The sequence below is a fragment of the Centroberyx affinis genome, unplaced genomic scaffold (genome assembly GCF_046629955.1).
Source record: "Centroberyx affinis isolate AG114_WGS23_722 - 3 ecotype Tasmania unplaced genomic scaffold, CSIRO-AGI_Caff_v1 ptg002030l_1, whole genome shotgun sequence".
Classification (NCBI taxonomy): Eukaryota; Metazoa; Chordata; class Actinopteri; order Beryciformes; family Berycidae; genus Centroberyx; species Centroberyx affinis.
In genome coordinates, this window is record NW_027280367.1 from 891,942 (window position 1) to 915,430 (window position 23,489).

Below are 23,489 nucleotides of genomic sequence, written 5' to 3' on the forward strand. Positions count from 1 at the left end.
TCCAAAACATGAGAGGAGAGGAAAGGAGAGGAGAGGAGAGGAGAGGAGGACAGGAGATCCAACTCCCAGTGGCCTTTGGTTCCCCCTTGAACTGCTTCGGGGAGGGAGAAGTTGAACAAAAACACCCCAAATTAGAAAGAGTGAGCACTCTGAGGGGAGGGAGAGGGACGTAAGGAAGGGAAGGGTTCACTGCAGTATTGCACCACTACATTTCATTGTCATACCTCCTTGCCTCTTCACTGACATTTCCACTGAGGAGCAAGGCATCCAGGGTCAGAAATGATGTCTCACTGCTACAACTGACCCGTTACATTGCTTGAAAGGGAGTGATTATGTCGGCGAGCTAGCGAGACAAAAACACAGAGGCCCAAACAATAGCGGGAGGTCACCTTGATACAGCTGCCTGCCGGAGACACTGCTCGAACGAGGAGAAAATGACTCAATTACAACCAAGCACACAGACACAGCGGAGGACTGGAAAAGGGGGCAGGGACGGAGGGAGATAGGCAGAACAGAAAGAGAGAGAGAGACGGTAAAGAAAGATACGGACGTAGCATTTGTAGTTCCACATCTTATAGCATGCTTGCTGCACTGCTGAGAGGAATCCTATGGGTTAGGGTGACGATTGCGTTGAGGATTGTGTAACCCAGATAAAAAAAAAAAAATTAGCTACGTAGAACCTGCTGCTCCATTCGAATTCATTTTTCTGTCAATAAACCATATTGGCTGTTTTAAATCCATAATGTTAACACAACTCAGGGTTCCCATATTCACTTGGACATCAAATTCAATAACCTTTCAATGGCATTCAAGGTCTTGTTTGGTGAAATTCAAGGACTGGCATATTTTGGCATATGTATTGGCATATTTTGGAGTAAGACATGACATTGGCCATAATTAGACATCATAGAGGCTTCATTTTATTTACTCATGATCTTGTCAAGAAATCATGGTCAATCAATCATTCATTTTAAAACTCTTGCTACTCTATATCAGTGCAAATATCCATCATGCGGTTTTCCTCGGGATGTGAAGTGTTGATGCTGGAACGGAGAGAGGTCCAGAGAGCTGAGTCCTTTTGAGGAATTTGGGTGCAATATATTTTAATACAGGCAGACTTTCAAGGCGATCCATTCATTTCCAAAAAAAACTTTTAAGGCTTCAATTTATTTTTCTAAAATCCACAATCTTTCTGGCAATTTTATGTCAATGTATTCCTTAAGTATACTCACTGCGTAGTATTTATTCTTTTTACATGCCCCTAATTCATAAAATTATTTTAAAATTTGTGTATTAAAAATCTGATTTTGCACTCTTTTAAGGGGCATCAAAAGGTTCAAACAATCAAATGGCAAGTAGCAGTTAAATTAGAGATTACAGCTTTATGTTGCAACGTTGCAGCTATGTGTTTTGCTGAAAAAGAATAGCTGGCAGAGGGCGTTGCAGCATGTGGGGGATATTTCCAGGATTGATGCAGAATGATTTACTTTTTTAATATCACTGTAAATGAAAGGGATGCATTAGATCGAAGTTGGGAGGTACTGATCTGGGAGGAGAGGGGGCATATGAAAAGAAAAACAAGAAAGATGATTACATTAAAAAGGAAAAGTCAGATATTCCCCAGTCACTGCCACATCTTTCTCCCACAACTAGCTCCTCTATCAGTCTTAAAATTAGCTCTTGACAGTCTCCCAGAAGAGTCAGTGGCATGTAGGCCAATATATATAAAGCTTTTCCTGTGCCTGGGGCCAGCCAAGCCTCACCAGCAACCAGCCAATTCCACTGTGGCTGCACACAAGCAGCTCACAAACACATAGACACACACACATGCACGCACGCACGCACGCACACACACACACACACACACACACGCACAGATAAGGGAGTATTTATCAGCTGAGAGAGTGCATGTGTGTGCGTTTATCAGAGTGAAAGATAGAAAAGATTGATAGAGAAAGATAGAAGGAAAGAATTGTCGATCGCAAGGAGAAACAGTGAGCGATAGAGCAGACTGTGTGAATCTGTGTGTGTGTGTGTGTGTGTGTGTGTGTGTGTGTGTGTGTGAGTGCGGTCTTGTGTTTTTTTCGTCTGCATTCCAGCATGGGTGTGCGAGTGTGACACGCATATATGCTACAAAGTGTATGCTCACTCAACTCAACATACATATACAGTATATCACATAAGAGTCTAATCTTCTTGCTATAGTGAAGCACACGGCACACACAGCCAGAAAGGACACTGGACAACACACACCGAAAATACTATCTATCTCTATCTAACAAGCATTTGATAAACATGCAGGTGGCCAAGTTCAAACCCCATGTCACGCAAGGTGGTAAAAATTCATACTAAAACAGATTCAGAAACTGTTTTGAACTGATATCAGAAACATATTTAGGTCCCAGTTTCACAGAATGAGCAGTTATCAGCTATTTATGACTACAGACATTGTCTCAACTTTCATTTTGGCGCTGTACTAATAGGTTTTCAATGTTGGTACAGGCTGTAGTATCAACATCTATTCAACATCAAAATGTTAGCTGGGTGGGTAGTATATCAATTTTTGGTATCGATGTCAATTTTATGCCACTAAGGATTTTAAGGCTTCCACGCATCACAAAAGCTATTAAACATTTCGCAGCATCAAAATGAATACAAAAAAAATAATTTAAATATCTAATTGTTTCTTGCTGTATCAAGAGTCCTTATGCACTTGTAAGTCAAAAAAGAGAATATAATACATGTGCTGGTAGATGGTGAAGCTATCCTGTTGTTTACATTTGAATTAAGCATCAGGCCTTTAAAGACTCATATAATCATGTTGATTTTGGGTTTTAATTTTAGTCTGTTCTGATAAGGGTAAATGTACGTAACGCACAGATCCATGGTTGTCCTGCTTGGTGTGGCGTATTAGTTCTACTGGAGAGGGAAAACTTTCCAATGAGAAAAGTTGTTTGGCCAAAACTTCAACAAATAGGGGCCCGCATTCACAGTTTCCCTCTGCACCAATTTATTTGTCAACATCTCTCAAGATTCAGAGGAAATCTGTGTGTGCAGGACATCTCTGTTTTCTGTGTCTGGTTTGGTGAGCCTCCAACCCAGGTTTAGCAGGCTAGTGTCCCTGACAAGACCTGAGCTTCAGTGTAGCTCACACTGGCCCTAAGCTACGGCCGTGGCCCCATTCTGCCAGGAAAACCAATTACTTAGTGTTTCAAAGCCCTCTGAGGGCCCGAACGGGGCCCATCATTTAACCATGAGACACTCCGACTTCACTCACTGCCGGCCTTCCAGCAGCGGGTCATGCTGACACACATACGCATGTGCGCACACATAAAAATACACACAAAACATGTGAACATATATATGAACACACACATATGAACCAAATTAGTGGAAGGAGAATGAGACTGACTTTTGATGTTATAATACAGTATATCACTTACAAATACAGAAGAAGAAAGAAAATTGTATCTCAAATCCTCCACATGAACCTACCTGGTCTCATGTCCACCAAACGAATGCAGACACACATGTACGTGCACACACACTGACACACACACACACACACACACACACACACACCACCACAGCAGTACCAAAACTGTACCAGAAATCTACAGTGCCAGTGAGAGGGAAAGAGAGAGAAAGTGAGAGAAATGCTCCCAAAAAGCTGTCAGTCAAGAAAATGTGCAGCGTTCTCCAAAATGTATTTTCCAATTAATTTTTAACTAGTGCAGGGAGTCAGCGGCTAACTGAGTGACCTCTCAGTTCTCTATCCAGCCTTCACCAGGATAGAGTCATGTCTGAGCCACAGATAGGGTAAGCTTACTAGTGTCTTCTTACCACAATTGCTCACACTCACACACACACATTTACACACATGCTTACATGCATCACACACACACAGACCAACGTCAAGTCCGCTGGACCAGACATTCTGTCATACATTAGCCCTTGTGGGAGGCCTCTTTTGGCTTGAAGAGGCTCCTCTTGGTTTACACCCTGCCATGGGAATATGTATGTGTTTCTACAATTCTGTGTCTCATTAAATACTATCCTTACGTTTCTAACATAATCTTATTTTATTATTATCTTAATATGAAATCAATCAATGTATATATTTCTCTATCTATAGGTTTTGTGAAAAACCTCAACCTCAAAACAACTCAATTCACCCCCAGTCTACTCAGTAAGCTTTCACTTTGTCTTGCTCTATCCGTCTCTGCAGGATAAGTTAATGAGTCTAATGAGAACGAGAGAGGGTGAAGGGGAGAGAGGGACAGAGGGAGAGAGAAGGAGAAAGGGGAGAAAGAAAGGGGGGAAGCAATCAGATGTGGCTCTGCCCAGCCTTTGGCAATGACAAAGTGGAGCAATTATGCATGAAGGCTGTGACATTGACTGTGGCATCACCTCTTCTGCTGATCTGTGAAAAAGCAAACATACTCTATAATTCAGAAAGGCACTCACTCAATCTCCCTCTCTCTCACACACACACACACAGACAGACAGACAAAAAATTCCCCACGTACAAGGACACAGATGATCATACCTTGACACGTTAACACACATGCGTGCACAGCCACACACATGTCAGTGGGTGGTGTGAATATTTCACAACACAGGTTGGCAGAAGGTCAGGGCTATTCTGCAATCTCTCACCCAGTGGGTGTGTTTGGAAGTTGGTAAAGAAAGTAGTCCCTTGGCTAGCCCAGCACCTACATTTAGCCTCTCATCTCTCCCTGGATTCACACATACACACACACACACACACACACACACACACACACAGATCTAACCCCTGCATGCCCGTGGCCCCCGTCATCCCTCTCCACTGTCCCACTTGATGCTTGGTTGCGTAGTAATGGCGTCATGCTTGAAAGAGATATTGATTACTCACAAGAATGAGCCTTCTGTGGCTCTGGCTTACACACTTGGCTGTAACCGCCGATTCCTACACAGTCACCATCGCACTATACCATCGCATTATATAGCATTATTGACTGCATGAGTTAAAATAATAACTGGGCTTAAAAGGTCACTGGTTTGGATCCCCAAGCCAGCAAGGAAAATCTGGGCGGGGATGTAAATGGCTTAACGTATCATTAACTTAATGGATAAAAGTAAGAAGGCAGCTGAAGACTCTGCTGAAGCCACATTCCTATCTCTTTACACTTTCTAGCTAAAAAATATACAAGCAAATACATTAAATGAATAGACAGCTCACACTCCTTGAGCAAAAGACTATGAAAAGGGTCCTAAAGGGAGATTTAAATTCATCAGCTGTTCCAACTGTGCATTAATGAGTCTAATAGTGTGTGAGCGGCCATCCTTTGAATTGCCAGATTGAGTAAATAGTAACCACAAAGGATTCACTTTGTCATCATTTCTCCCACCTCTTAACACCTCTTTCACATTAAAGAGATGCTCATGAGCATCTCTGAGAATCTAGGGTCAAACCACATTGCTCCAACAGAGAGTACGGTTGGCTCAGCATATTTCCGTGCAACTGATCAGCCAATTACACGACTAATTATTGCCTCATGCAGATCTGTCAGGCTCCGAACGAGCGGGGGCACTGGGGATCAATAGGATCTGTTAAACCTGGCAACAGATACGCATACACACCGCTGAAAGGAGGAAGATGATCAAACACTATCAAATGCCTCTCCGAGTCTCTCAAAGGACCCCCAGTCAGGCGCTGAGGCAATGGGGGTTAATGGGTGTGCTGAGATGCTTTGAGATTCGCCTGGTATACTAGAACACGCAAGATGAATCCATTATCCGCTCAGCTACCCTCAAATTAAAAAAAAAAAAAAAAAAGGAGAGAGAGAAGATGAAAGACTGAAATGATGTTTTGTTTACTTGAGGCTTTGGGGGGGTCAAGGCTGAGACTAGAGTGGATTGGGAACAGGTAGCGTAGTGGAAGAGGGGACCGAGGGATGGAGAGACAGAGGGATGCAGGGATGCAGTGGGAAGGGGGGGGGGGGGGGGGGGAGTAGTACAGAGTAGAACTGAACTTCAACTGAACTGGGCAAAATGAAATGGAGTAAAAGATGATGAAGAAAGAGATGAAAAAAGATGGGGGACAGATGATTTAATCATGGGACAAGAGCTGCCATTTCAAAACTTTTCCTTGGGCAACAGTGAGAGAGAGGCAAAGGGGGGGTTTAAAGAAAGAGAAGAGTAGGGAGAGGCAACAAAAGAAAGAGAGGGAAGAAACGGAAGTGTAGAAAGAGAGCGAGGTACAGAGGGAGGTTAGGACAGATTACTATGCGTATATAATTCAGAATGAACTGATCACTGTCTGATAGCCCAGATATGGCAAGAGGAAGGGTGGAGGAAGGTGAGAGAGGAGATATGGGGAGAGCGGAGATGCATGAGAGGAAGAATGGGGGTGGGGAGAGTGTGAATAATGGGCAAGGTTGAGAGAGGGATGAAGAGAACATGTGGGAAAAAGGGGTAGGGAGAAGGTGAGAGAGAGGACAGATAGGGAGGGGGGGGGGGATACTACAGGAGCAGGGAGTGCAGGTTTGAGAGGAAGGAGAAGAGAGTGAAAGCAGGAGCGATAGCAAAAAAAAAAAAACCCAGAATAGAGCAACAGAAAGAAAAAGCGGGAGCAGTTGAAGCATGTCCTCCAAATGAACAATAAAAAAAAATTAAGTGAGCCTTTAGAGCCCTCTCAGTACATTTGTTATGACAGCACCATTGGAAGCGTGCAGGCACTGTGCGGCAAATGCATCTGTGTTATCAGCGATGAAAGCAATTGAGTGAGATGAGAGTTCGATTTGAAACAACTCACAATCAATCCACTTTGTGCAGAAAGCACTAAAAGCACAAAACCCAACAAAAATAAACTAATTAAGGACCTCAACCCCAACGAGCACCCAAAACACACACACTAACACATACACACACACACACACACGCTCTGTCTGTCTCTCTATCTCAGCCAACCTGTACCAAACTGCACACATGGCTGCATACGTAGACACACACACACACACACACACACACATACATGGACAAATACACACACACACACACACACACACACAGGCATGCACACACACAGCCAGTGTAGAGCTGGGAGTTGATCAGCGCTTGATTATCTTCCCTGAGTGCAGCGCACCCTGAGCAGAACCAAATCGGATGACTTCATTAGCATATCATCTGCATAATGGCTCAGCCAGAGCAAGGGCATTTGCCTGCTACGTGGCTCCTACCATGTCTCGTTGTGAAGAGGGGGTTAGGGTTAGAGATTTGGTTCAATTTGGTTCTAACTAACCAAATGCTGGTTCTCTCCTGGTGTAAATGTATAGCCAAATGCCAGCCTTTAGACATCTCAACTGACCAGTTAATTGAATGAGCATGATGAAAAAAATATTCAGGCTAAAATAATTTTTCTCTATTGTGCACAATCGCTAGAGTTTCCTTGCTGATATATCCAATTATAAGCCTTTCTGCTGCAAATTAAACTAGGAACACGTGGGCACGCATGTTTGATACTGTGAGTATAAATTGCCTGAATATTTCTATTTTAGCATTCTGAACATTTCTCTTTGGCAAATGACCTCCATTCCTGAGAGGTAGAGGAGGGTACTGGGGGATGTTTGGAAAGAATAATTAGCTTATATAAAGATGTGAAATCATTTTAACAGCCGTAAAAAATATATGATTAGGAAAACTGAAAACTGAAATATCGGAATGCTATTAAATCACATTATACTCATAATGTGATTCACACATAGAAAACATGTTCATATTATAGAATTAAAACATCCATTCTGGCCCAGTGACAAAAAACATATGTTTGAATGGAGCACCAGGTCCTAACTAGCTGCCTGTTTTTAAGTGCTTTACACCAGATTTTCGCAGAAAAAAAACAACTCTCAAAAGCTAGAGGATATTATAAAGGCTCTTACAATATTTTTCTTTCCTACAAATGGTGTGGCATGAGAGGTTCTCGTCCCAAAGCCCTGAAGGGTTTTCACTTCACAAAATATTGCTGTTTTGTTGTTTGAAGTACTGTATGGCTCCTGCTTTTCACCTTTTTCACACTTTTATGCTAACAGCAGTCATTGCCATCTTTCCATCAGTTCCGGTTTTGTTGCACCGGTCAAAAAAACATTGTGCTTATCACAAAGTCAGTATCCAGGAAACCATCAGGACAGAAAAAAAACCTCTTGCAGTCATTGCAGTCAACATATTTTATAGGTCACAGTTCCACCAATTTCCTTGATTTTTTCTTGAAATGAGACGGCAATTTTTACAACCATCTGTGTCAAACAGTTTGAAATAATATGCTGCTCTAGTAGACTACATTTCAGTGCATGCAGACACACAGACAGATGCAGAAATAACTTCAAAGTGAGAAGAAAACCATGTTGTCAGCCATCTTGTCAGACAACAGGAATGCCGCGCAATATTAAACTCTATAACTAGGAAAGGTTAGGAAGTTGCTATGTCATCAGAGGGAAAGAGAGAGGCAAAGAGAGAGGGAGAAAGAGCGCGAGAGAGATAAGAGACACAAAGTGAGACACTGGTGAGGCAGTGACACGAATAAAGGAGGGAAAGAGGTGGAAGAGAGAAAAGCCTGATATTAGACAGAAAAGAGACAACAGGCAGAGACAGAGGATAAATTAAATAAAGATATAGGGGAGAGGGAGAGAAAGAGAGACAGACAAAGAGAGAGAGAGAAAGAGAGAGTAGTTGCTGCATTTCTAACCATTCTGCTGCTCTGTGTGCCATGTTTGTTTACTTTCTCCCTGGTGTGAACATCTCTGCATGGCTGCAGCCATCACATCTACACATGTCACCCCTCCATACACACACACACACACACACACACACACAGACACACACACACACATAAACACATGTATGCCATGCATGCACACTGAGGCACACACGCGCAAATGCTCCCACACATTCCTAAGCCTTACGTGCTCACAGTTAGACTTTCACAATGCAACCCTTCAAGCCACATCTTAACCTAGTTCTTCGCATAAATCCTACTCATAAGGTCTCAGGCACTTCATGAACAATGCACAGCATTCCTGATTTTTCAGCCAAATGTGTTCACCCAGTGTACTACTGCTCCCGCGTGAAAACATTCTTCTTCAATTTTCATGTCGTATTTTTTTTTTTTTTTTTTTTTACTTGAAATGAGAGTCTATTTGGCTTCAGTGACTCATGCAAAACATTCCAAACACTTTCAATTGCAGCACTGCATGGTCATCAAACACAGAATAAAAGGCAGCTTACTAAATAACTGGCTTTTTGGAGATATAACCTTTTCATCCAACTGCAGCAGTGCAGTATGAATGAATGTTTCGACTAGCATCTTTATTTTGCACTATGCAGATGTACATGTGTGTCTTATGTAAATATTTTCGGTTTGTCACTCTTTGCAGCAAAGCCGATAATGACAGCTCAAGCATTTTATGCTAACATATTAAACATTTTGTTTAGACATTGGCTTAACCAACAGCAATTTTCCTTTAGTGATGCAGCATCTCAAATAACGATGGACAAATATGTCAGTTACATATTCTCATGTTCTCTCTCTCTCTCTCTCGCTCTCCCACTGTTGCGTAACCACTGACGCACCCGTGATCCGTGAAAAAGAGGGAATCAGTTTTGCTCGGTTGATCCCAGAGGTCAGCAGCAAGAGAGAGACAGAACAGAGGGAGAGGAGTAAATAGAGCACGTGGACAAAAGAGAGCCCAAGAGAAAGAGAAGGAGAGAAAGACAGCCAATTGTCGGGTTGGCATTGGCGAGTTTGTGTCTGGGGCGAAGGAGAATGGCTTCAAACAGAGGGTAAGAGTTGTGCACTGTAGCTGACAATGTATTCTGAACCTTTGCCCGTCATCTGGGGAGCCGGCGATGTAGGAAATGGCTTGGAGGAAGAGAACAAGAAAGAGCAGAACACAACATGACAGAAAATAATGTAATAGAATCGAATAGAAAATGAAAAGCCAAATAACAGAATAGAACAGAGTGTAACAGAACGGACCAGAAGGACAGCGGAGAAAACACAGCAGCACAGTAGACAAAAGTAGATATCGCAGGGCAACAGAAACAAAGAGATGGACAAAATATAAAGGAAAGTAGAAGAGAAGTGAAAGGATATTCCTTTTCCAAATATAATGAAACTGACACACAATCTACTCCATTCCTTAATGGCATAGCTTTGACCCTCTGACAGAATTGCTTGTAACCTCCACTTTTCAAGCAAGTTTCTCACCAATTCGGGGTCTGACTTCGCTGGATTGCAAGGGGCATTGCCACTGTAAAATCCTACTCTAGCCAATCAGCATCCTTTTAGAAACAATGGACCGCACAGAAAAACCTGCATGTGTAAGGCAGGTCTTTATTTATGGCTCATATTTCCTGACTGCTTTGGGAACAGCCAGTCACTGCTGAAATCAATTTGACCAATGCCCTCAATTTTAGCAACTTTGAAAACCACCATAAGGATTCTACTGTAGTTTCAGACTTGAGTAATGAAGTGAGGCGAAGTCAAACTCAAGTTCAGCGTGGGCGTCTGGCTATTAATAGCCGTTTATCAACAGCACGACCAACGCGCGCCAAAGCCAATAAGTGGCCAGCTGGTGCTCAGAATCCCGTGTCTGAAGCTTCACAGAAAAGCCTGTTTTCATTCCCCTGGTGAAGCCGCACACTCTCCAAATAAAACAAACTTCTGATGGCGTCATTTCCCCGTCCATATCTCATCCTCTAAAGAAGTAGAGAAGAAGGACAATTGGGTCATTTTCCAACACGCCTGTGTGGTTGAGTAGGGTAGAGACTAGGTTTGACTCTTTTGGGCAGTGAATTGATTCAGCACCAGTTCATTTGATTCACCTTTGTGTTCCTCAGCCAACAGCACTTGGGCTATCCCCAAAGTTGGTTAACTATGTCTAGCACTATGAATTTGGACACATTTACAGCTGTACAAACTAGGCGAAATAGGGTCTGCCCGATTCAGCTGCCATTGCAAACTTGCTATTATATCAATTCAATTTTTTCTCAAGTAAAAACCGTAACCGGGTTTAACACTCACCGACCGATATATAGAATGGGTTCATTAAGTGAACTGCTACCACACTGAACGAATGAATTACTCACATTGGTACACATTTGCCTTTTGACCAAAAGGTGGAACTGCCTATGTGGCTGAACAGTTTGCTCAGTCCAATACAGGACTGAACAGTTTGGTAAATCCAATACAGCAAGTGAGCTACTAACCCATACACTAGCAACTGTAGCACTGAATGAACTGAATGAACTGAATGAACGAATCACTCACATTTGTACCATGACTTCTGTCCAAAAAGTTGGACCTGCGTACCCCCTTGAACGATACAGCAATTGAACAGTTAGTTCAGTCCTAATGAAAGATCAGTTCAATTTGAACTCAATTTGAACTCAACTCAAGAACTCAGTTTGAAATTCCAATTGAGTTCCTTTGGCAAATTGATTCAACTCTATCACTTTAAAGTATTGTGGGACAATTGATACGTGATTGGACCCATCACTAATGTTGGAGGGTGAGTACATTTAGTAGCAACAAATGTCAATAGTAGACTATTGCAGGAAACTACTGTGCACTCAATGTACCATAGTAAATTGCTAAACCAAAAGGCATTGTGAGTGGGTATAAAGTAGCCGGAAAACCCTGGCTCTGAGGAGGATGGAGAAAGCCATACATAAACCCCACTGAAGCCCAGGAGCATCTGTGGACAGGCAGTAAGCACTAGCATGCCATAGCACTCGCATCTTGAGCCTGATGGTGATAAGAGGCTCACGATGTCCACAGTACTTTGAACTGGAGAAACGCAAGAAAGAGAGAGAGAGGAAGAGAGAGAGAGAGCGAAGCTAACTCAAATACTGAGGCAGACAGAGATAAATAGGGTGAGACAAAGGCAGAGAGAGAGCGAGAGAGATGGAGTCAGAGAGGGGGTGACTGAGAGAGAGAATACAGAGAGAGGGCGGGAGAGAGACGGAAACAGAGAGAATGTGACAGAGGGAGAAAGCAAAAATCTTGTCTGTGTGAACTTTGCGGCAGGACTTTGAGAGGATAATTAGGGAGAGTGACTCCAGAAGTGGAGAATGAGTTCCCAGTCCTAAGCCTTCATGCAGGGGGATTAGACTGGGGCTGAACTCTCTCTGTCTCTCTCTCTTCCACCCTCCATATCTCTTTCCTTCTGGCTTCCTAACTACTCTCTAAAGTGGACTCTCTGCTCCCACTGCCAAGTCGTGTCCAAACCAACTATAGCAGCACTGTTTCTCTGTCCACCCCCGGAGTCCAAAATGGTCAATAGAAGAACTGCTTTACAAAATGAGATGTCTGCCATTTCTGTAACACCTACGGTTACAAATGTGATTACTGGCATTTAAGTAAAATCCACCATGGGTTTATTGTTGTAATTGTTAGCTAGTTGAAGCCTGTTGGTCATAAAAAAGCAAGACTTCAGAGGATATACTCACCAATTTTTTTTTCAAATGTTGAGCAATAACCACTAGGTCAGCTTTTTTCACCCATATAATGGATTTTCTTGTGTTCAAAGGAAACCCATTATATCCTCCGCTGCACTGGCATCATGACTTGAAGGTTGCCTTACAGGCCCACCTCTGACCTTGGGCTAGACTCTCATACCCTGATGAACACCACCCAGGTGTCCATGGAAAGCCACTTGCACAGCAGATATGCCATTTGTGATGAGACATGAGGGGGAAAATTGTATTGTCACAAGTCAGTGAGCACAATATGGCCCCACAACAGTACACCATGGTCAGACTGTGTTATTTGTCAGTGCTACATTCCTTCCTTAGCACAAAATATGCTAAGGGAGTGGTTTTCAAACTTGTGGGTCCAAGCAGAGGATTAAGTGGGTTGTGAAATGAAGGCAAAAAGAAGTTGTAAGTAATTTCCTACAGTGAAAGTTTTTCAATGTTAATAACCCATGCCACAACGACCAACACCAGCAAGTGAACGCTGACTAATCTTGTTTATTGTCTGGCTTCAAGGCTAGTTCAAAACAGGGTGCAGAAAAATTTTCAGTCTCAGGAGGCTTTTCACATCGGGATGTCAAATCAAAACCCTGCACAATAATGTCTTTGAGTAATAATTTAATTCGATTTCAACAATACTGTGAGAGACGGTGAAAGAAATCCAGATGATTGGTTGATGTTCACAGGTGCTCCAGGTTACCATGCCATTGAATGTTTACCTAAATAATATTTTTGTTAGAATGAACCATTGTTGGAGATGGAGAGAGGATTCTGACCTTACTAGGTTTATTTTACATAAACACTTTCCATAGAAGGCGAGAGAGAGAGAGAGAGAGAGAGAGAGAGAGAGAGAGAGAGAGAGAGAGAGAGAGAGAGAGAGAGAGAGAGAGAGAGAGAGAGAGAGAGAGAGAGAGGCAGAGCTTGCCTCACTGCGTGGGCAAGGTCTGATGCAAAATAACATCTCCTACTGTAAGTAATATGGTAACAATGAAATCATTCAATTTGAGCAATTTGAATTTCTTTATCAGTTGGATATATTTTTTATGGCAATTTATGTGGGAAATCACTATGACGGTGTATCTTTGCAAATGTCTCTTTATTAACAGCCACGTGCAACACATTGTACTCTTCACTGGCACTCTTACCAGGCTAACGTGCCCCTGCCCAGAAACCCCAGGATGCCCCTCGGTATGTACTACGTCACAATCATGTAAACCATTACACCACAGTATGTACAGTATCACCATGAAAAAGTTTGAAAATAGGGTTCCTTCACCCATAGTGTTCCTGGAGATTAGTGCATACTAACAAACAAAACAAGAACAAGTCTGCAGGTTAAAGTGAAGGATGTTGCTAACTGGAGCAATGTTGCTAACTGGAGCACAGTCCTGGTCCACTGCCATGGCTTAGAAAAAGTTAGCTATCGTCAAAGCCATGCATCTAAAAAAGTTGCATCACTGAGCCAAGAACACTGAGCCGAGAATGATCGGGGCCTCGCCAATTGCAAGGGCGTAACACTTTCTCGATAGATGGCTCTGGCTACGTGTAGCATCAGCCCCAGATTTGACGACAAGGCGCTCCATATTTTTCACATTATAGATGTGTGGCTGGCCTCGCACCGCTGACGCACTCTCCCAGCCCCTTGAGCCATAGCGCTCTCTTTTTCTCCCTCTTTCTCTCTCTCCGTCTCTCTCTCTCAACCCCTTCCCCCACTCTCTTTAGTCTCCTTTCTCTAGTCTGTTCTCTCCACCACCCCCACCCCCCCAACCCCCCCCCCCCCCCCCCCTACTTACTGTGCCCTCTGGCCACTGTGCCATATAGGTACTGCAGAGGCATGAGTCTAACGGCACAGGGACCTAGTGTCAGAAACATCCTCATTTTACCATCATGATTTTAGTAGTATTTCTCAAGTACGTCATGCATTAAGTTATGTAACCTAAACACTGCCTTGGTTACATACCTGTATGCTTTAGAATCTCCTCCTTTCAGAGCTCTAATGGTTGTTTTGGATATTTGGAAATGGGAGAGCTTGATTTTATCTTGTGAGTAATTTTGCCTCTTGTGAGGCTGGCTTATAAGTGTTTGGCAAGATGAGTACATCTAAAATACTATATGAAACCTAATTCAAATATATCTTCACACAGATCTGCATCCCTCTTAATATGGAAATGTACATCACCTGACTGGATATATGATTAAGTAGCCCCAATTTTCATGACTTTTACTCATTCATTTTCTTTAGCCACTTATTCCTCCCCCGGGCTCCAGGAAGCTGGAGCCTATCCAGGGATGATTGCAGGGCTAACAGATATACAGACAATCATTCACACTCATATATATCAGCAATTTAGAGTCTCTAATCTGCCTGATTTGCATGTCTTTGGACTGTGAGAGGAAACTGGAACACCCAGAGGAAACCTCCACAAACATGAAAACTCTTCACAGAAAGGGCCAGGGCCGGGAATCTCGTTAAGCGACAGCGCTAACCACTGAGCCACTATGACCCCCCTCACTCGACTACTAATTAATGTTATGTTACTTAATGATACTTTTGTACGTGAATTTTCTTTTTGCTTTCCCCTCTCCACAGGGAGAATACAGAGCAGGGTCTGCTGCAGAACAGCGAAGGGCGGTCTCCCTACTCACTATGCCACACCACTGCCCCTGACTGTATAGTACATAAACTATACAGTGTTGCCCTGTATGTAAGCAAACCATTTGGAATAAAGATAAGGAAGCAGCTGTCTACTATAGTAAACATGGGAAAACTCACACAACATAGTGGCGCACTGCGGCCAACTTTCAGTCCATGTGAGGGAATGCAGAACTTTCCTTAAACTGATATCAAACGAGACAGATGATCATAATTCATTGTCTTCCTACATCTAGCTAAGGAGCACACACACACACACACACACACATACACACACACAAAGTGTATCACATGGTTGTCATGAATGAATAATGAGGATATTCTCTGCATGATTGTGATGCACAGAGGCCTCTGCTTTAACCTCATTCAACCTCGGTCAAGTTCTCCAATCAACTCTTATTCAGCGAAGACAGAGAAGTGTCACAGCCAATTACACTCATGCAAATGCTCACATACATGCACACAAACACATCTACACCCCCTCCACACACACACATTCTAACCATTATCTAGTGTTTGCAAAGGCACTGAATAATCCATTGCAATGCATACTTTCATAATTTCTCATATGACAGTGAAAACAGTTGAAATCAAGGAGTCCCCTGAGGAGAAAGGAGTCCCCTGAATCGCTCTTTTTATCTCTCACACACAGACAAGCATACATCTAATGAACACACAATGAATAATTGACCAGCGGCGGAAACACAAATTCAACACGCACAGACAAGCATATACGTATAAATACACACACACAGCGCACACACAGCTCTTACAGCAGAGAGCACAGTAGGGAAAAAAGGATTGCTATACCTTTGTTTCTACCTACAGTTACGGAGAGGAGAGGGGATCCGCAGAGAGAAAAGAGGGAAGAGTGTCATCCCGCGCAGAACAGGAGAGAAAAGTGGAGATAAGCTATTGTTAGTCTACAGTGAGCCTGTATGCTGCCAACTGACATTTTCATGCAAAATGTTGACGCTCATGCAAATGGATCGGCAATGGAGAAAGCATTCCTCGGGGGAGACACAAAGGAGCACGTGGCAGCGCACTGCATACACACATTCGACATAAACTTGTGTGCACTTACTTACACACACACACACACACACACACACACAGATACACACTGTGACCACAGACTTCATGCAAGGGAGAGGATCCCTCACAGACTCACCTCCCTTAAGTGCTCATGTACTGAAGTCACATGTAGTGCGACTCTATTGAAACCACATCATATTATGCCCATCTTCCTCTGCGGCTGTTCCTGACTCTCCCCACTTCATATTCTTGTCTCCTCTGCTTCTCCTCTCTCTTTGCCTTTTGATTTATTACATCTCTACACTAACACAGGCCCCCTCCTAAATTCTCGCCCCTCTTCTGTTCTACATCTGCTATCCTGTCTCTTCTTTTCATTCCTTTCCTTTATACTCTCCCTCCTCTCTCCATCTCCCATGTTGCCCTTTTTCTTAGGCATTTTTCTCTTCGTGTAGCTGCCTCCCCAAATTCCAACAATTTCTCCATCCACCGTTCTGCCTCCCTGTTTTTCTTCCTGCCCCCCCTCCCCCATCGCCATGGAGGTCAGGCAGGAACAGTGGAGTGTGTCACTGCATGTTAGCTGCAGAAATGAGCCCAGCACACAATTATGTAATACATAGAAACCTGGGTGGAATGAGGGTGAGAAAAGGGGGAGAGAGAGAGCGAAAAGAGGAAGGTGAGATGAGAACATGCAATGCCGCCATGCTCCCCACCTCCCCCCCCCCCACACACACACACCCTCCCCCTTCTCTGCAGCAATGACGGGAGCATCGCAACAAACAAATGCACACAGACAGGTAGTGAAAGCACACACCGTAAAATTACACCCCAAAACCAAGCCAGGCAGAGAGCGAAAAAAAAAATTGAAATAAAACAGATCTACAGAGAAAAGGAAGAGAGAGTACCTTGCTCCGCCTTCAGGTGTGCGAGGCCTTGAGGAGAAAATTGGGCAGACAGAGACGGATAGAAAAAATTTGAGAACAGCACACCAATACTGCAAGTGTATTGTGATTATGCATGCTTTGCATGATGGCAAACCATGGCTATCACACTAAAGACAAAGCTTTCTCCAGTAGCATTTGAAAGCTTTCTGTTGAGAATAGAAAATAGACTAAGAAATATACAGAAAATATACAGTAGCTCTGCATGTTGTTTACTGATTAAATATTGGGGTACTCATATATTTTCACACGCTTCTTAAAAGTGACTGCATAATCAGAAATTTTAACAAAATAAATCTATGTGGAGCTTTTATCTGGAATGAAGAGCTGTCATGTAGGTGAAACTATGACTAGCTCTTTTTCTGTGTCAATCATTCTCTGGCCTTGGAGACTCACCTGGTTTTCTCTGGACTGCTGTGGAGTTGGCAGAAAAAGGGAAAGAAGGCAAAGAGATGTCTCGCATTAGGAACACACTACAGCTTCTTTTGCATGTGGATCTAACATGCAAAACGTACCACACTGCTAAGCATTTTCTGGCCATGTAAGGAGCTAAGAGGTGCCCCTTGACATGCCTGTTCAAAATAAACCATTTCAATATAAATCCCTGTGGAGAGAAACACAGAAAAATTAATCTGTCCCGTCCTTTCAGGGAACCAGATTCACATTATCATGATCATTTGGCAAACAACTCTTTCACATTTCGAATATTGTTACAGAGACATAATATTCTGCATCTTGTATCTCACAGAGTGCCTCACATACAGAAAAAAGAGAGACATAAATCCACACTCCGGAGGATTTATGGTGTTGTGAGGTTTGTGGATCTCTGGACGCTCCTCAGACCCATATCTCCCCTCCTCCACACCCCCCCCCCCCGTGCCCCTTCACCCCCCCCCCTACCACAGTTTGCTTCAACGCTGACCCAAATCCACGCACCCCCCATGGTTTCTTGTTAGCTTAGAGGAATGCTCACTGTGGGACTCCAGTAGTTTACAGCATGGTTTTGCAAAAAAAAAAAAAAATAAGCCACACGTTAAGCTTCATCCCTTGAGGCAAACATCCTCACCAGGATCTCACCGGTGGATGACCTCCTTGTGGGTATCAAACACACCAATTTGATTTAGGGCACATGAGAGATCAGTCAGTGACTTGAGTCTCAGTTGTATCTGTGACTATATGCTAGCTAAGCTACGCGGCATTATCCAGTATCTTCTCATGGCTGCAACCCGATGAGATGTCTACAGCTACCTCTTTAGCTTCGTCTCATTCGTGCCTGGTGCATGCAGGCGCGAATGAATGTAAAGGGATTTCTGTAATCAGAGCCCCTCGAGAGCAACAAGTACTGACAAGAGGAAATTAAACAAATCTTAATTAAGGCAGACTACATTACACATTTTAAGTGCCGGTTCTAATACGCGATATCAGATATTAATTTGACTCAGAGCATTTAAATAGTGCTGTGCCTTGATCTCTGGCCAGGCTGCGCAGAGGCCTCCGTTTCCCACCACTGAATACTAACTGGGGATTTTCACCCTTTGTTTTTCGCCCTGACGGCTTTAGGTCCTTGTGCTTCCTGTAGAGCCTCTCAAAGATCGCCCTCTGTCATTTTATCACGAGCGCGTGGCATTCATGTTAAACGTAACAAGCGCAACAGAGGCCAGAAATATGCTTCATGAGGAGGAGGAGGAGGAGGAAGACAAGTTGAATGGACTGGTGAAGGCTAGGCTAGATTTTCGCCCATCTCCTTTAGGGAGCCCAAAATGGCTGCTACTTCTCCTCCCACACGAGAAGGATGACATTGGCAGAGGAAAGGGAAGGACGGAGGATGGAGGTGGGGGGAAGGGAGATAGTGGCCAACTGATGGACAGTAGCGCTGCTCTAGCTCTCCAGAGCCACAGCATTTTGGACCCCTGTATATGTCTATGTGTGTGTGTGCATATTTGTGTGTGTGAGCAGGCTCCCATGTGTGGATGTTTTTTGTCTGTGCATATTTTTTGTGTGTGTGCATATACAGTATATGCTTTTGTTTGCACTCAATACATGTGTGCATATGTGCTGAGTATGTGCGCATATGTGTGTGCATGTGTGTGTGTGTCTGTAAAACGCTCAGTTGCCCATGCAGATAAAGCCCTTTTCCTTGATGCAACATCGTCCAGAACAAGCCAATGTGCGGTGGAGGACATGTGGTCCGATCGTAATCCCCTGCTCTATTTTACCAGCAGCTTCACCACTCAAATCCAAACATAATTTTCAGCTTGGGCACTAGACACAAATGCCCTCTGCACTAGAATCAGGCAAGTCCCCGCACCATTTTTTCCTTTTTTTTCCCCCTGACCTACTTTTTATAGTAAGATTATTGTAACTGTCATTTTTTCCATGTCTGTTTATTAATCCCCACAGCTAAGCCTGGAGGCACCATTTCAGCACTTGCTTAACAGTTTGCTTGCCCCAGCCTTCAATTACTAGCCTTCCATCAGGTCATTGAATATTTTTTAAGCAAAAGGGGGCCGCTTAAACTGCTCATCACTAATGCAGGATGTGGGATCCTGACAGAGGAAATAGGCGATCATTTTACATATTAATTAAACAATCCAGTGTAGCTCTTAATAACCTTGACCTTATGCATATCTCACTGTAATGGGGAAACCCTAAGGTATTCAAGAGACTTCATAATGTCAGCCCTATTAATTTAATTGAATAGAATGAGGGACAAAAACATCCAGACCATTTCCATGAAAGATACTGCCATTTGCACAGACAATAACAGGGACCAAATTAAGTCATTACTAAAGATGACTCGGCAGAAATCAATAGTTTTTGGAGTTATTATCACCGCGCGTGGCGCACGGCAAAGGGCAGCAGCAGCAGCAGATTTGGCTGCCAAAGCCTACGCGTGTGGAGAGCGAGTGGTGAGTGGTGTCTAATTTCAGCTCATTGCCCTGACACACTTAGTCACACTGATACATCCTGATCCACATGGGAGGAGAGACTGAACATGTGTTTTATAGCCAACTGTTTATGGTTCTAAGCTGATCGCCTAGCTGGACGGTTTGGGTAGAGCTTTAGGAGTTGAGAAAAAGACAGAAAGAGAGAGTGAGAGAGAGAGAGAGAGAGAGAGAGAGAGAGAGGGAGAGAGAGAGAGGCAGTGATGGGGGAGTATTGTCTCACGATTATGACTATAATGATGTTTATAATGATATTTCAGCAGTAGACTGAAACATCATTATTTCGCCCAGCAATCTCATGAAGCGGGCAAGATATGCAAGAAATATAAACACCAAAAAACAGACAAACGTATTAATGATCTGGATGTTTTTCAGTGCAAGTGGCTGAAACAGGCCATACCCCAATTTCTGATCCCACATGATGAATTCTGTCCATTCCTCCTATTTTTTTCCTTCTAGGCTAGTGGGCTAGCAGGCTAGCATAAGGCATACGGCTGGCAAAATGCTTGCAAGACCCAGTCCACTCAGTCAGTCAGCCATCTGCCCATTTTAAAGAGCAGCTCCGGGGGCCTTGTTGCTCTGTGTGTGTGTGTGTGTGTGTGTGTGTGTGTGTGTGTGTGTGTGTGTGTGTGCCCGCGCGCACGCATTCGCGAACGCAACTGTGTCTGAGTCTGTATATGTGAAGCTTGGGCCATGCAGCCAGATAACATAAATATTCACAGGTTTGACAGATTACTTTCATTGCTCATTAACGTACATCATAATCAACAGTGTACACACAAGCGCGAAGCAGTTGAGCGCCTCTAATTGCACTAATAATATGCAAACAAAAGGTGAAAGTTTGATCACTTTGAGCGGCCCAAAAAGCCTAGTTCAGCGTTTGAGTGTTGCTTAAATAACAAGTGTTTGGGCACTTGTGGACAAAATAAAAATCCCTCAGCAGTTTGCCGACGGATAGTTTGAATTGACGGTGGTGTTTGTGCAGGCGTTTTCTGGGCAAATTAGCCATCTCTGGTCTCATTATACTCCTAATTATGGTTCCCTGTCTCTGCGGCGTAATCAACAATCAGCCACATCAGTTAATGGGAAGGCAGAAAAGAGCAGCAGTCGGATCAGCTGGGGAGCTAACATGACTTCCCCTCCTGTCTCGCTCTTTTATGGCCTGAGGATGGAGGACGATGGAGAAGATGTGTGTGTATGCATGTGTGTGTGTGGAAGGGGGATTCTCGTCCAAAGGCGGACCTCCTGGGACAAATTGGGGTACAACTGGGCTACAGTGAATTCACTCTTTGCACTTGCTTTGCCCTGGGGCTGAGATATGGCCATCTCTTTCTCTGTCCAAGCTGTCCGGCTGAATCACAGCCACCCTCTTAAAACCTTAGTTGTTTTACACAAGGATGTCATAGTTCCCCTGTCAGCTCACAGGAAGCTCTCAGACAAATGGGCCTCCTCTTACAGCGACTGTTAGACGGAGGCAATGAACAAATGGGATGAAGCAAAAAGGGGGCAAGTCCAGTCCGTCCGCTTGACTGCTCTGCAACCAGCACATCGCGTGCTGTCCTGAACAATGCCACAGGCTAGCGCTTGAGATTTAAGCTCCAAACAGCTTCATTTGAGCAGCAAACGATGGACACATTAGGAAACCATATACAGCAAAACTGTTTCCCGCTTACCGAAATTTGAAAATCCTTCTTTATTCTAAATGCAGGCTATATTAGTGAAAAATTATAACACGTAAATTGTATTAGACACAGTCTAAAAACAATCAGTGCTGCAGTATTCAGTGAGCATTCCCCTATTTTTTGTCAAAATGGAGTCATCCCTCAGCCATGTCAGTCTGATTTAAATAGGCAGGAAGTGGGTCAGCAGTGGAGGAAACTCGACATGGGTCTGTTCACACAAAGTCATCCTTTACAACCCATACATATGAAGAAAGAAGAGTTAGGAAAGTAAGAGTACTGTAATGGAATGTATTCTCTGTATTATTTGTCTAGGAAAAAGAAAGAGAGCATTATTTTTTTTTATGTGGGAGATGCAGTACCATAAAAGAGGGAATATACGGATATTCTCAAGGCTACCAGCAGTGTTTTTAAAGCTGTAACACTTTAAACAGGCCTTGACCAGAAGCAGGGTCATAATAACTAAAAGAAATATTCAAATAGTTCAATGTGTGTGAGAAATAATAGGAATAATAGAGTAGGCTACTGACTATGTAGGCATAGCAGTGTTGATGGAGGTTCTTAGCAGTAGAGTATTCAAGAGTTTATATTAGGATAACATTTCAGTATTATGTGGAGGGGAAGAGGGGGGAAGTAAGGACCAGCGTCAACTGAAATCGGGTCCTGCATCACATCACTCACACTGGGCCACCATTTGTGAGCAAGGATGGTAAAATATTTGCTGAAGTTTGCTAAAGTTTTGTATGCCTATGGCTTTAAAAGTATGAAGTTGTGTAGGATATTGTCAAAGTGCTGCATCTCATTAAACTCCCCAAAAAGAGATGACCTTGGCATAGAAGCAGAGGAAAAATAGATGAAGTTGTTTCTCATTCAAGCATTGTGTACCTTCGGGTCCCTGCACCACCTTGCAAGAGCTGAATACATTTAATGGAGAAAAGAGAACTGAATGTTGTAATTTTAGTCGTATCAGCTAATACTGTATCCACTGGTTCCTCATCAAAAGTAATAACTGTGAAGGGAGAGGAAATGCTGAGCGCATCACCTCCAATTTAACTCCCACATGAAACATGAACACTTTCTAAAAGAAACTCTGTAAGAGCAACTACCCACACAAGAATATTCTGGTGCTATGTCCTGTGCAAATTGCATTCAAACTTTGAAACACATGGGAATATAGCTGCTCTTGCTTCATATGGCCTAAATTACTCTGTTGTGTAAATTATATATTATAATCAATGCACATTATTCAGGGAATTTCATAGATGAAGTTTGGGGTGGCACAAATCATGTTAGGACTAGCAGGAATAGCAACAAAGTTATGAAAATGAATTTTAAATTTGGTTCATGTGATTCAGCAGTCTGTATGGAGATTTACGGTGGAAAGATAAACATTGTCTGGGTGTTGTAAGGCAAACGCCATGAGATTATTTTAACATTATCTGTCCAAATGCAAACACAAAACTGTGGGGTTGATCAGTGGGCAAACAATCTTATATACATTGAGGTAGAAGAGCAAAGCTGGTGTTAGATCGATTCTAAATTTGGAAGGAATCCCTCTGAATTTTTTACAGGGACTTTAATCAATATTCAACACTTGACACAGAAAGCTTTGGAGCCAGCCCTCTTACCTTCAGTGCAGTATCGACCTACATATCCAGTTCTGGAGCAGTCACAGTAGGGTTCTCCATCTGCCAGAGAGCAGGTCCCTCCATTCTCACAAGGTTCT

General features: G+C 43.2%; 1 protein-coding gene across 1 annotated transcript in view; it reads right to left on the reverse strand.

Annotated features, from left to right (window-relative positions):
• LOC139654065 (neurexin-3b-like) overlaps positions 1-23,489 on the reverse strand; it is a 263,211-nt gene that overhangs the window by 239,124 nt on the left and 598 nt on the right. The window contains 5 exon segments of the mRNA XM_071531088.1: positions 15,977-15,988; positions 17,104-17,130; positions 17,536-17,553; positions 21,451-21,453; positions 23,392-23,487. Of these exon segments, the coding sequence (XP_071387189.1) occupies positions 15,977-15,988; positions 17,104-17,130; positions 17,536-17,553; positions 21,451-21,453; positions 23,392-23,487 (156 nt within the window).